Source organism: Limulus polyphemus, unplaced genomic scaffold (assembly GCF_000517525.1).
Source record: "Limulus polyphemus unplaced genomic scaffold, Limulus_polyphemus-2.1.2 Scaffold1432, whole genome shotgun sequence".
In the NCBI taxonomy this organism is placed as follows: domain Eukaryota; kingdom Metazoa; phylum Arthropoda; class Merostomata; order Xiphosura; family Limulidae; genus Limulus; species Limulus polyphemus.
In genome coordinates, this window is record NW_013667042.1 from 252,293 (window position 1) to 267,029 (window position 14,737).

The window sequence follows — 14,737 nt, forward strand, 5'->3', positions numbered from 1 at the left end:
GTACTGATTGTGGAACTTTCTGTGTACTAAAAATTTGTATAGAAGAAGAACAAAGTGGTTTAATCAAGAAAGCACTTGTATCGCTGAAGATCCTCGAACAGAATTTCTACCTGAAACAAACAAACAAGTACAAACTGTTATTGATTGTTGCTGAACAAATCCAATTTGGATTCATGTGTAATAAGCACATGTTTCCAGTTTCGCTCATTCCCTTGTTTATTATGATGCTCATTTCAATCTTTTCATTTGGTTATCTCATCAGTTATTTTCGAGCAGCTACACATCCACTGAGACTACTTCATGCTAATGTGTGCCTTACTTTTCCCATGGTAACATTTACACTTGTATTTGCAGCAATGTTGTTGTCAAGATTTGTACTCGACAGAACATATTTTGAGAAACTTAACATCGACTGGAAGAATACCAGTTTTCTACCTCGATTGCTTCTATTATTTACAGTGCCAGCTGTACGTAACCTCTTGAGAGTTTTGCATAGAGCTCCTATTAAAACATGGAGCCTTGGCACAATTTTTCGTTTGGATTATCAATGAGCACCTAAAAATTTCAGTCGCTTGTCATGTGGCATTTCAGTCCTGGGAACCATGACTACATTCATATTATCACTACTGAGCATAGTGTGACTTCTTGTACTTTTATAGTCTTTTTAATGGTGTGGTGCTTTCTGATTGGTTGTCTACAGTGTAAGCTAATAAAATATGACTGTATTCTGGTGCAGTTCATTTTCACACATTAAAGGGGTTGTATACTTGTAAAATTTACCTGTAATTATTTCCAATATTACACATATATGTGTGTGTCAGGACTTATATTAAATAAATCTTATCATTTTCAATACTGGGTCTGACTTTGTTTTCATTATTTATTAAGTCTTTTAAGTTAGTAAAATCTTCATAAGCGATGTTGTGAAAAATAAGTTTAAAACTGTTGCTCTCCCTCTCTCTCCAGTCTATAATTTTCAGCCTGGCATGGCCTGGTGGCTAGAGCGCTTGACTAGCAATCTGCGGGTCACGGGTTCGAACCCCCTTCACCAGAAATGCTCGCCCTTTCAGCAATGGGGGCGATATAAAGTGTTGGTCAATTCTACTATTTGTTGGTACAAGAGAAGCTCAAACGTTGGCGGTGGGTGGTGTTGATTAGCTGCCTTCCCTCTAGCTTATCATTGCTAAGTTAAGGACCAGCTAGTGTAGATAGCTCTCGAGTAGCTTTGCGCAAAATTCAAAAACAAATAAACTACAATTCTAATAAAACTTCTCCCAGGATCACTCAAAAAAGAGCTATATTTTCTTTTTAACATTAAAAACTTAGAGCTAATTAAATTGTGTAGACAATATTGTGCTTCTTGCATGAGACATTACTTCATAAGACATTATTTGTATTTCTACTAACCTAGTGTCTCTTAATGCTATACTGTCCCGTAATTCCCAATCCTTATCTCGCAAACATCGTTCTAAGGTTTTCAATTTATGGAGGTACTCCTGCAACACTTCAACAAGATGGCTTTTCTGAGTTGTAACTGTTGACAGTTTCATGGATATTGCCTCAATCTGTAATATTAAAAAAAGTTATACTATATTTAGCAAGTCTCATTACATAAACATTTTCCAGTTTAGGTTCTACGAGTTACTTTAATGCCATCTTAAATGTGATTATTCACACCATATTATTTAATTAATAGATATAAACTTTAATTTTTATTCTAAATAAATAAGTACAACCTTTTTTATTCCGTAATTTTAATTTTACAGCTTAAATACACCTTAATCAAACGACTATATAAAAACTCTGTTACAGGTGAAAAGTTCGATTTCAAAGGAAAAGACGGATGCATTTGCTAGTTTAAAGTCTGTTCCTGTTTTGAACGTACACGTGTTGTAGCAGGACGTAGCAGATCAGTGACTAGAATAAAATATTATAAAAAATTACAATTGTGATTAAACAAAGATTTATTGAAGAGACTGAACCGTCGTGCATTATTTAAAACTGAAAACGAACTTGTTTTTAGATCAAAATTATTGTATAACGTAGCTCAATTATTCATTGTGTAATCGTAAGTTCTTTAAGGATTAAAATTACCATTCTTTCTGCCCCCCAGTAGCACAGCGGTATGTCTGCGGACTTACAACGCTAGAATTCGGGTTTCGATACCCGTGGTGGGCAGAGCACAGATAGCCTATTGTGTAGCTTTGTGCTTAATTTCAAACAAACAAACCATCCTTTCTATTTATTTTAGAACTATTTTCTTTGATAAGCAACGCTTCTATGTACCTTTTTTTCTTTAAAATCTTGTTTTCTAAAAAGGATACCTACTTTGAAGGTAGAGTCACTATTAATTTGGTAGCGTTCCATGGTATTTAAAAAATGTTCATATGGGGCACTTTAGTTTTCTTCATAATCTTATGGTAGGTTGATATGGTCGAAATCCGTATATGTAAAGACCTTTCTGTTTTTCTGATGTGTACATATATATATATATATAATGTAAACATAAACAATACCTAAGCAGTTACGTTAATACTTATATCAAAAAATGAAGTACTGCGTTTCAAATAGTAAGTCCAATCTTATTATGAAAGAAACAAAAACTCTGCACAACAAAACAAAGTCACCAGGCTACAGGCTATAACATGGGTTACAAGATGTGTCCTAGGTTTTAGAGGTGACTATGGAAATAACACCCATATAGCAGTGGGTATACACCGTCTATAATCTTAACATCCATTCGCAGAGCGTCACAGATAAAGAAAAATAATACTAATAAGATAGTAAATTAAGAAAAAAATTAAGCAAAAGATTAAAGAGAGGTGTGGTTGCTGAAGCCCATAATGTCCCACATCCATATCATCCTTCACGGCCTACAGACAAGAAAAAAGTGAAAAATATATGCGAAAAGAGAAAGGAAAAGTCCTAACATTGGGAGCTGTGAGTAAGAAAACCTTACCTCCTAAAGTTGGCGTTTAAACCTCCATTATTGTAGTAAAGGTTCAAATTAATAAGGCAATATTAGTAGTATAACAGAAAAATACATTAGAACAAAACATCCGGATTTATAAAGTTTTCAATAAACATATTTCCATAAAAATGTAAATTATCTATACAAAGAGAATAGCTAACTTCCATTGGAACTCCTACCGCTTGTTTATGTACCCGATTATTGAAAAAATATATAATTATTATAAATACAGAAACGTAATATATATACTTTATATATTTGAGTTAAAATATATTTTTTCAAGTAACATAGAAGGATATAATACTGTTCTATTAACATAACTAGAATTAAATCTTTCGAAGGTATCGTTGTATATACAGTAATATAGAAGGATATAATACTGTTCTATTAACATAACTAGAATTAAATCTTTCGAATGTATTGTTGTATATACAGTAACATAGAAGGATATAATACTGTTCTATTAACATAACTAGAATTAAATCTTTCGAAGGTATTGTTGTATATACATTAATATAGAAGGATATAATACTGTTTTATTAACATAACTAGAATTAAATCTTTCGAAGGTATTGTTGTATATACAGTAATATAATCAAACGTTTTAACAGCTTTAACTTTTACACAATTATTAAATATTCCAAAATACGTTGAATATTTATTATTATTATTGCTACTTATATTATTAATGCTGCCAAATAAAATAATAAGCAGCACATTTAATAAAATAGCTAGTTTTCAATACTTTTAACAGTGAGCTGGAAATAAATCTAAATTCTACAGGAGATTTCTGCAGCTTAAGTGCAGCATACAGGAAAGGTAAGTCCGAAGAACGAATAGAAATTGCTAATACTTTAATTTCTGCACTAGAAGCACGTTTTTTTAGATCTAAAAATTAAAATACTTAATAATTATGTTAATTTAAATATTTCTGATAAAAGAAATAATATTTTCTTTTCGATAATGTCCCTAACAGTAATGCTCCACATTCTTCTATTATAGATATTATAAATTCACAACTAACCAGGTTCTGTGGAATGTCTAAAAAATTACATTATTTTACTGCTAATGTTGAAATATTGATATAAATTAGTAGTTAATGGATATTAAAAACAAACATTAAATAAAGTTATCAAAATATTTTGTAACAAATATAAAAATATATTATATAAGTATCAAGAAGTAAGAATTAACAATATTATGCTTAAAGTTTGTGAACAAAAATATAAATTAGATGTTATATTTTGTTTGACAATAAACTCTTGACACTATTTTCATTAACACACATGAATACACAAGCGGAGAAGAATACTTAAAAATTAGTAGTAACAGCAGACTTTATTGATGAAAGATGTGTGTTATAGTAGTTTAGACAATTCAGTGGGGGTTTTATTCTAGTATATATATATATATATTTATGCTGTGTTATTAATATTACCTTGTTAATTCGAGCTTTTACTACCATGATGGAGCCTGGAATGCCAACGTCAGGAAGTAAGATTTTCTCTCCCAGTGGTAAGACGTTTCTCTTTCTCATTTCCTATATTGGTATTTATTTTTTCACTTCTTTGGTATATATATATTTTTCACCTTTCCACACCTGTCTCAAGCCATTGAAGGGTAATATAGATGTGTGACGTTGTAGGCTTAAGTACTCACATCTTTCCCTGTTATCTTTTACCTTCTTCTTAATTTAATCTCTTAGCATTGTTTTCCTTTATTTGTGGGGCTTTGCGAACGGAGGTTAAGACTGATAAATAGTGTATCCCTATCGCATTGTGAATTAAGTTTCCACAGTCACTTCCAAAAACCTGGACACATCTTATTCTCCACTGTACAGGCTAGTGACTTTGTTTTGATGTTCAGCGTTCTTGTTCAAGGCTTGTTTTGTATTGTAAATGTTATATACGTATATATTCAAAACTATAATTTAGTAAAATCTCAGACTTGTACCATTAACTCTTGTTTAGCAAGTAGTTTTGTAAAAGGTGTGTTTAATAAATGTTCTTGGAGTGTCCTGTTAGGTTCTTGTGTTATTCTGATTGGTAGCTTGGATTTTTTTAACTACTTTTCATTTTTACTATGATCACGTTGCTGATTAGAGAAATAGTCAATGTAGCTATGAGATTAGTTTTTCCTTCTTAAAATACGTGTTTTGTTTGCATGTGCTTTATAAAGGATGTATTGAGTTGGATGCCCGTTTTCTGAGAGAAATGTCAGGTAGATATGTCTTCTGTGGTGGAGTTTTGCGTGGAATGGTTTTGGTGTATTTTTTAGCTCAATAATTATAGCACTTATTGACAAGATTATAAGGTGAGATATAGTAATAGAAGATAGGTTTATGTATTTGAAGGAAACATAAGAGAGGTACACTTCTCACTTTTTCTACATATTTTAATGTGTATTTAGGTAAAGGGTGAAATGTTTTCAACAAATAACGGTTTAAAGTCCATGGTGGAAGGCCTGTTGTTTTTGTCCATGTGTTGAGAGCTAATATTTCAAATGTATGGAAACTCAAATATTTTCTAACAAAATATTACATATCACATAATTCGTGGAAGGCCTGTTGTGTTTGTCCATGTGTTGAGAGCTAATATTTCAAATGTATGGAAACTCAAATATTTTCTAACAAAATATTAGATATCACATAATTCGACTTCTACCAAGATATCGATCTTTTAGACGTATTGATAGTTATTGTCTTTTTTTCAAGAATTTTATTGTTTAAATTTTTTTCTTATGTTATTAAATCATAATTTCAGTAAAGTAATTTTCTTATTTGTTCCCTTTTTATATCAATATTTTCCCTCTATTACTCTACTTGTTCCTTTTTTCTGCAGGCTTCTTCTGATACTTTGAGGAACAAGCTTGACAGAATCATAATCATACAAGGGATCCCATTATGGAACGAACAATCCTTTTTATGTATTAGTAAGAATGGAGATGGTAACGAAGTATAATTGTACACGAAGGTTTTAAATATCACAAACATTTCAACATGTTTATAGAAATACTAATTCATTTTACTATGATAAGAATGAAACATAATTGCTTATCTTGTCATGACATACGTTCTTATTACAGCATATATTAGACAGAAACGTATTAAAAGACAATAAAAAGGTTATATATATTCACTCTGATTTTATATATAAATTTATATATAAAAGTAGATGAAACTACTACCTACAGTTAACTAATAAAAGTAGATGAAACTATTACATACAGTTAACTAATAAAAGTAGATGAAACTACTACCTTCAGTTAGCTAATAAAAGTAGATGAAACTACTACCTACAGTTAACTAATAAAAGTAGATGAAACTATTACATACAGTTAACTAATAAAAGTAGATGAAACTACTACCTACAGTTAACTAATAAAAGTAGATGAAACTATTACATACAGTTAACTAATAAAAGTAGATGAAACTACTACCTGATATACTTTTATTAGTTAACTGAAAGTAGTAGTTTCATCTATTTTTATTAGTTAACTGAAGGTAGTGGTTTCATCTACTTTTATTAGTTAACTGAAGGTAGTATTTCATATACTTTTATTAGTTAACTGTATGTAATAGTTTCATCTACTTTTATTAGTAAACTGTATGTAATAGTTTCATCTACTTTTATTAGTTAACTGTATGTAATAGTTTCATCTACTTTTATTAGTTAACTGAAGGTAGTATTTCATATACTTTTATTAGTTAACTGAAGGTAGTATTTCATATACTTTTATTAGTTAACTGAGGTTAGTAGTTTCATCTGCTTTTGGTAGTTCACTGAAAGTAGTATTTCATCTACTTTTATTAGTTAACTGTATGTAATAGTTTCATCTACTTTTATTAGTTAAATGGAAACTACTACCTTCAGTTAACTAATAAAAGTATATGAAATACTACCTTTAGTTAACTAATAAAAGTAGATGAAACTATTACATACAGTTAACTAATAAAAGTAGATGAAACTACTACATACAGTTAACTAATAAAAGTAGATGAAACTATTACATACAGTTAACTAATAAAAGTAGATGAAACTATAACATTCAATTAACTAATAAAAGTAGATGAAATACTACCTTCAGTTAACTAATAAAAGTAGATGAAACTATTACATACAGTTAACTAATAAAAGTAGATGAAACTATAACATTCAATTAACTAATAAAAGTAGATGAAATACTACCTTCAGTTAACTAATAAAAGTAGATGAAACTACTACCTACAGTTAACTAATAAAAGTAGATGAAACTATAACATACATAACTAATAGTCTGAAAACATAAAGTTTCCATTTTGTGGCATTCCTCAATAACAACAAGAGCTAATATCTCATACAGTCCTCGAGTAGCTTTGCGTGAATTTCATAACAAACCAAACTGCAATTTAGGGTTAGCTGAGCATGGTATAAAGATTATTGCGAGCTACTACACTTCACAAAACCGAAAGAACCAGGAGTGCAAAAACCAGCTGAGAGGATCGACAATATCATAAACATGTTTGAAATAAAACAGTAAAACAGGGGGTGAAGAAAAAAAAACAACAAGTTATACCAGAAAGCAATGTAGAGCGAGGTTTTATGTGAATATAAAAACAGTGTCCTTTTATTAAAATCTAGCTGGAGTACCCGTCCCCTGGACAGAACTTATGTAAATTCATGATTAATGAAAGGTTATCTTAGGACATGAAAAGTTGCTTCACTTATATGTAATTGTAAAAAAACATGTATAAAGACGGTAAAACACAAAATGCCAAACCACAAATTTGCTTGTATATCCGTATAAACCAAACAAACCTTCATGCCAAATTTGGTGAAGATCCATCAAGAGGGGGCAAAGTAGTGGTAAAAACGCTCATCAAAACCGCAGAATGCAAAACTGAACATTTGTATGTATCTCCCCATAGACCCAATGAACCTCCATACCAAATTTGGTGAACATCTATCCATACCCTGCGAAGTAGTTACATGAACATACAACAGATAGTTTACATATAACCTCAGAGTCATTGCCTGTTTTTTCTTGGGGGGGGGATTTCTAGCTATTAAAATCAAACAGCAGATGAAAATAAAGCGTATTAAAAATGATACCAACTAATTTATACATTTGTAATCGTCACTTTTTCGGATAAATTACCAGTTCTAATCTTCATGGCACGCAAGGTAAAATGATACACCTCACACAAAAACCACGTCACACGACATATAACACCAATCTACTGGCGCCTAAGCCACACACCATTAAGAACTGTTAAGTGTGGAACGGTAAAGAAGGACTCAACTAATTTTTTCACAAAATTGTTTTGCTGATTAAATTGCTTAAAAACGTGTAGATGTATTGTGCCAGCTAATACGTGAATTTCTGTTATAAGCCTATTCTGTTAGGAACGAAATAGAAGTATGACTTATATTGAAGGGCTGGGTGTGGCTCACACTATGAAGACGATATTTTATGGTTCGTTTCTTTAGTGGCGCAATGGTTTGTATGGAGGCTGTCAACTAGATACCTTCCTTCTCGTCTATCATTTCAAAATTAGGGACGCCTATGAGCGAAAATTCTATAACAAACCAACCTAACTTTAAATTTCATTAAGTTCATTTTCTTAGATTTTTAACGTTTTGAGAGATAAACAGCATCACAATTATTACAGTTAGGGCAATATGCAACTTTTTATAGTTCTTTGGTAATTTTAGCTTCATGGTGATTTAAAATAATCTATAATTAAAGCATAATAAGTTTATGGCCTGCCTAAAAACCAGATTTTGGAAAAATGTAGCTCAGTGGCTCTAAATAACGCCGAGTAAAATAATGTTTAAAATACTAAAATTATTTTGAATTTAAATCTCTGCACAATATACTTACTTCTAGGGCATGATTTGTATCTATATTTTGTTAACGAATAATTATGATTTATGAAATAGGTATTTTTATCTATAACTTTGTGTGAAGAACTAGGTGGAACAGTACTTTTACTTCTGATAAATGACACTTCACGACTATCAAAACATTTTAAGTCACCTTAAATTAAAAATTCCGAAGAATTGGAAAAAAACTAAAATAATTGTTAGTGCCATCAAGATTTTAAATGTATTTAAATTTGAACAAATCAGCAGTTATGTTTTAATTTTTTCAGAGACCATGTATCATAGTTTACATATTTAAATTTATACTGACTTATACTAAGATCACATATAGCCTATTGTGTTGCTTTACTTCTTAAAGTAAATTAAGGATAACGGTTAATCCAATTGATTGACATGAAAGCACATTAACAACTCTCACTAGCCAAAATTGAAATAGACTAGGTTTGATTTTGTTGTTTTTATTACATTCATGAAAAATATGTTAAAAATTTTATTTTAAAAAAATCAAACGTGAAAATCCGGCTTACACGTCGCACAGCAGGTGTCTTATGTGTTTTACACTTTATTGAACGATTTCTTAGTTAATCCTGAAGGATAAAAAGGTTATGGAATACACGAAAATCTCTTCACTATCACTTTAGAATTTTCCAAAATTGATAGAACTGCCACAAGATACTATTTTATGAAATAACAGTGTCATTAGGACTATTACATTATCATTTGAGGTCTTATTTAATGTCGATGTTAAACTCGAAATAATTACTCAGCTTAACCAGGGAACTCACTTTTTGTCGATTTTCTTCTAGACAGTCATTCATTTCCTTCTCTTTCTTCCGAATTTCTTCGTCTTTTTGTCTCAAAATCTTGTCAACAGTAAGTATCTCTTGTCTTTTCTGTTCTTCCGCGCGTTCCTCCACTTCTGAAAGTTTTGCACGAAGTGTTTGGAAGCGAACTTCATAACCTTGTCTTTCTCGTGAATATTCGGCATCTCTTTCACTTAAAACAAACAACACAATATACTTTTAATGAAATCCTAATTCATAGTAATCAAACTTGGCTATTTCAGTCTGGTATTCTAAATCATATAGATGTGATCACTACATTATACATCATTACATAATTTGTTGTTGTTGTCGGTCGCAACAAAATAAAAAAAAAAATATGTCAAGCGAAAATAAATTCTCAACAGCACGATGGATTTCGCTCAACGTCCCACATGATCTTAGCTGTTTTTATCTATTTAATCGCCGCTCTCGTGGCACAGCGGTATGTCTGCGGACTTACAACGCTAAAAACCGGGTTTCGATACCCGTGGTAGGCAGAGCACGGATGGCCCATTGTGTAGCTTTGTGCTTAATTACAAACAAACAAAAAAACTATTTAGTCCCATTAGAAGAAAAAGTTTAGCTATTATAGCAAAGATTTAAACCAGGAGCAAGAACAATGAAGAAGTGTTTCTCGGAAACTGACGTATAACTGAACAAGAGTTTTTGTTTATGATAAAACATGTGTGCTCATACAAAGTGTTTGTGGTGGGGTTGTTCATATAACATATATGTATAATCACAAATATTGACTAAGATCCAAATTATATACATCGGACTAAGCAGTCAGTCTCATTTATCTTTAAATGACATTTTGTATGGGAAGCAACAAAAGATACAGTACATAAGAATCCGTTGCTTTAATTCACATGTAGAATTTATAAGTGCTTACCACAAAAGTTCATCAGTTTCTTGTTGCTTCTCTTTAAGCTTTTTCAAATAATGTTTTTTCAAGTTCTCACGTTCTTCTAACTCTAAGTTTAAAGCCGACTTCATCTTGTCTGCTTCTACGAGAACGACACTCAACTCTTCTTCTTTAGCTGTCAATGCGTGTTTCATTTCTAAAAACAAAGTAACCATCAAAATTGAAAGCGTTTCCCTTTTATGTTATATTACTTTCTCACCTTGAAACGTGCTACATTTGAAATTGTCATTGTGTAATGTAATTCAGTGAGTGTTTTATAGAAATTGACATAGTTGTTTTATTTATAATTTTATCGCAAAGCTACACAAGGACTGCCTACGTATATCTATCCCTAATTTTGAGGTGATAGACAAGAGAAGAAGCTAAATCAACAGCTCCCAACACCATCTCTTTGACTGTTTTTGTACTCTTATAGTACTCCCGCCTATTCTCCAAAGTTGTAGAAGATTCTCGAGAGTAGGAATCAACAATGTATCTATATACGTAAACGTTTACATGTAGCTCAGTATTGTTATGTAATCTGAATTCTCTAGAAAACCTTCCCACTCCTATAAATACAGCCAAGTGAGTGAGTGTCTATTAGTAGTTCACTATAATCAGTGTGCTATAAACTTCGAAGGCTATAACTGTGATTTTTATAACGCTTATCAATAGGAAAACTTAAGATATTTGACCAGGAATCTTTATAAATTTCAAATATTACAAATCGTTTAACTTCAGTGGATTCCCATCGGACATTAGTATTTTTACGAAAACATTACCTAACTTCAACTGATCAAAACCTCAGCGTGTGTGGCAAAGGACAAAGCTAGCAGGCTTCCCGGAAAGTCGTACTTACATCAACTCGTAATTAACTCGCTCATCGTAAACCCTCGATAAGATATCAGTGAAGTTCCAGACTAGAAAGAAAACTTTATATTGTTTGTAAATTTGTGAAACTTCTGTTTATAAATCACCGTTTGTAGTAATTGTTATTGTAAATTGTACTGTTGTGTGTGCATTAAAACGTATTTGTGTTAAAAACGAAAACCGTGTGTATCAATCTTTTTGGCAAATATCGTAAACTGACTATATATCGGCATATATTTAAATACTAAATCCAAAGTACAATTTAACCTAAATTTAAATTATCAGTTAACTCGGCTTTGGACTATTCGAAATTCTAATACGTAACATAATTAGTATTTTATTCACACTCATACTTATACATATACCCATGTATTGTTTAAGACTTACTCTATTGGTATGGGTAAAATGATTCAGGAGTATATTAAATGTGGTAAGTCTAAATGTTATATAAGACTGAGCTGTGGTCTAAATATTATTGTATTTCATCAAAGTATAAACATGTAGTGCTAAAGAGAAGAAATTTTTTCAAGAAATCTTGCTAAAACAATGACTCAAGTTACATTAACTTTATGAATAAGGGATTGTTGTCGAAAACAATAGGCCTAGCTTGGTCTGGTGGTTAGGACGCTCAACTAGCAATCTGTAGCCGTGGGGCGTCATAATGTGACGGTCATCCCCACTATTCGTTGATAAAAGAATAACCCAAGAATTGGCGGTGGGTGAGGTTGACTATCTGTCTTTTCTTTAGTCTTTCACTGCTAAATTAGGGATGGCTGGCGCAGACAGCTCTCGAATATTTTTGCACGAAATTCAAAGCAAATCAGTTCAAACGCTATACACATAAGAGTGCAGTTCACAGCTACAAAATACCTGGCTTTATTGTTTGGTTTGTTGTTCTTAAATGTTTCGTATGGGAGATGGGATTTCCCGAAACATGTTTAACACAATTTCGTATAAAAAATTCATGCAAAGATTGGGCATCTAGTTCGTTTTTCGCCAAACTTCACATACACAAATCACCTGATTTAAAATTTGTTTATAGCGTGTTGCATATTTAATCACAACTTACTACTTAGTTATTTTTTGTATACGTGTTAAAAGAATACGTATGTAAAAGTCCGGTCAATTAGATCGTCATTCTTTACAATTTGATTCCGTGACTTCAGTTAAATATTTTGTGAATTTATAAGTTGTACATTCATAACTACTACATCTACTTGTCTACTTACAAATATACAAAAATGTCTTATAGATTTATTTGGAAATACACAAATTATAAATAGAAATTCTGTAAACATAAAACATGCATTATCATAGAGTCAATAGACTCTATACGTAGGGATGGCCAAGGTACTCAGTAGGTCTAATATTAATATACACGCTAAAAATCAACAATGACAAAGAATTTTACTTTAAAAAATGATTGCCACTCACTTTCATTTGCTTCTCTACCAAAGAAGCTCAAAAACAAGGCAAGAAACTATCGCTAAGATACCAAACCAGAAAGTGACCAACCCACCAAATTGTATTTCTTCTTCTCGGCCCGGTATGGTCAAGGGTTTATGGTGCTCGATTCGCAATCTGCGGGTTCGAATCTCCGTCACACCAAACATACTCGCCCTTTCAGCCGTGGGGAGTTATAATGTGACGGTCAATCCCACTATTCGTTGGTAAAAAAGTAGCCCAAGAGTTGGCGGTGGGTGGTGATGACTAGCTGCCTTCCTTCTAGTTCTTCATTGTTAAATTAGGTACGGCTAGTAAAGATAGCCCTCGTGTAGCTTTGGGCGAAATTCAAAACCAAACCAAACATTCTTCTTCTCGTTTCAGTCGAGATAACTTTACAAATTCTTTATCACTAACATGTAAAATACTCAATGCTTTGTACACTATACAATCGGTATCATTAGGGAGTCAATCCCTATATTATGTATTGTTACGTCTCTAGTCGTTTGTTAATTTTCCGTAAAAATTCTTTCCGAAGAAACTTTACCGAAGCAAGTCCTTTCTTAAATAAAACTGGTTTATTTTTTCTGAATACAACTTTGCGATACACTTAATTTCCACAGTCACGCTATAACAAACGCTATAATTCACAACGAACGAACGATTCACACGCTTGACTCAATTGTCGTCTCTATCTCTGTCTGCAATTCAATTCCATTGTTGCCGTCACTTCTTGAAGGTCTTATATACAAGAATACCGTAAACAATCGAGGCTTCATAAAGGGACATGAATTTTCTAGAAGCTCATGACGTGTTACTAGCGTCACGTGAGTTCCGCTGTCGTAACGCTGCCCCTTCCTTAGTATTGTTCGTCCCGAAAAATAGCCACTTACATTAAACCAATAAACAATTAACAATAACTTCATTAAATATAGAGAATTTATAAACACAAAATTAAAATTCAACAAATTCTCTTAATTTTACAGGACGTATCTTCTTCCGTACTAGTCTCCGTCTCGTTGGCTTTTGCTTCATGTGGGGTTCATCTGCTTCATCAGGAAATGTCCTACCATTGGTAACAGTCACATCAGTGGTAGTAACTTCATTAACGGCTTCACTATTTTCCTTCTCAAAAATGAGTAGAGTTTCTTCTTTGACAGTGGCTTTTTCAGGTGGCATGTCTTCAGCAGCGTCATTTGTTCCATTGTTCACTACGTTCCAACTGAAATGACCTGGACTGTGATAACGCCAAAGCCTGTTGGCATGCACCACTTTTGGCGTACCTCGCCGACCACATTTTATCCGGAAAGTTACGTCTGAGAGATGATACACTATGTCATATGGGTCTTCCCATGGAGAAGACAATTTAGGAGACTTCCCTTTTGTCTTCCTGGGATTATACAACCACACCTTGTCTCCTGGTATAAAGCTGACTTCAGTAGATCTCTTATCATAACATAGCTTCATGGAATCGGCAGACGTTTTCAAGTTTGAACGCACTTGATGGTGAATATCATCCATCCTTTCCGATAACACTTTCACGAACTATGGCACATTTTCAGCCAACTCGTCATAAGGTGGGCGTCCTGTTATCAGGTCCATTGGCAACCGCAGTTCCCGACCAAACATCAACTTTGCTGGAGTGTATCCAGAGGTTTCATGCTCTGCTGTCTTAAAGGCCATCAACAGTGGAGGGAGTAAGACATCCCAGTCATCTTGACGACTATTACAAAACTTTGCCAATTCCTGTTCCAGTGTCCAATTGTACTTTTCTACCATCCCATCAGACTGTGGGTGAAGTGGCGTTGTCTTGGTCTATCGGATGCCAAACAACTTGCAGCATTCTTGGAACACAGCTGAT

General features: G+C 32.6%; 1 protein-coding gene across 1 annotated transcript in view; it reads right to left on the reverse strand.

Moving 5' to 3' along the window:
* LOC106463533 (coiled-coil domain-containing protein 57-like) overlaps window positions 1-14,737 on the reverse strand; it is a 77,129-nt gene that overhangs the window by 57,036 nt on the left and 5,356 nt on the right. The window contains exons 3-5 of the mRNA XM_022391059.1: window positions 10,552-10,720; window positions 9,621-9,831; window positions 1,408-1,565 (exon numbers count right to left, since the gene is read on the reverse strand). Of these exons, the coding sequence (XP_022246767.1) occupies window positions 1,408-1,565; window positions 9,621-9,831; window positions 10,552-10,720 (538 nt within the window). The remainder of the gene's footprint in view (window positions 1-1,407; window positions 1,566-9,620; window positions 9,832-10,551; window positions 10,721-14,737) is intronic.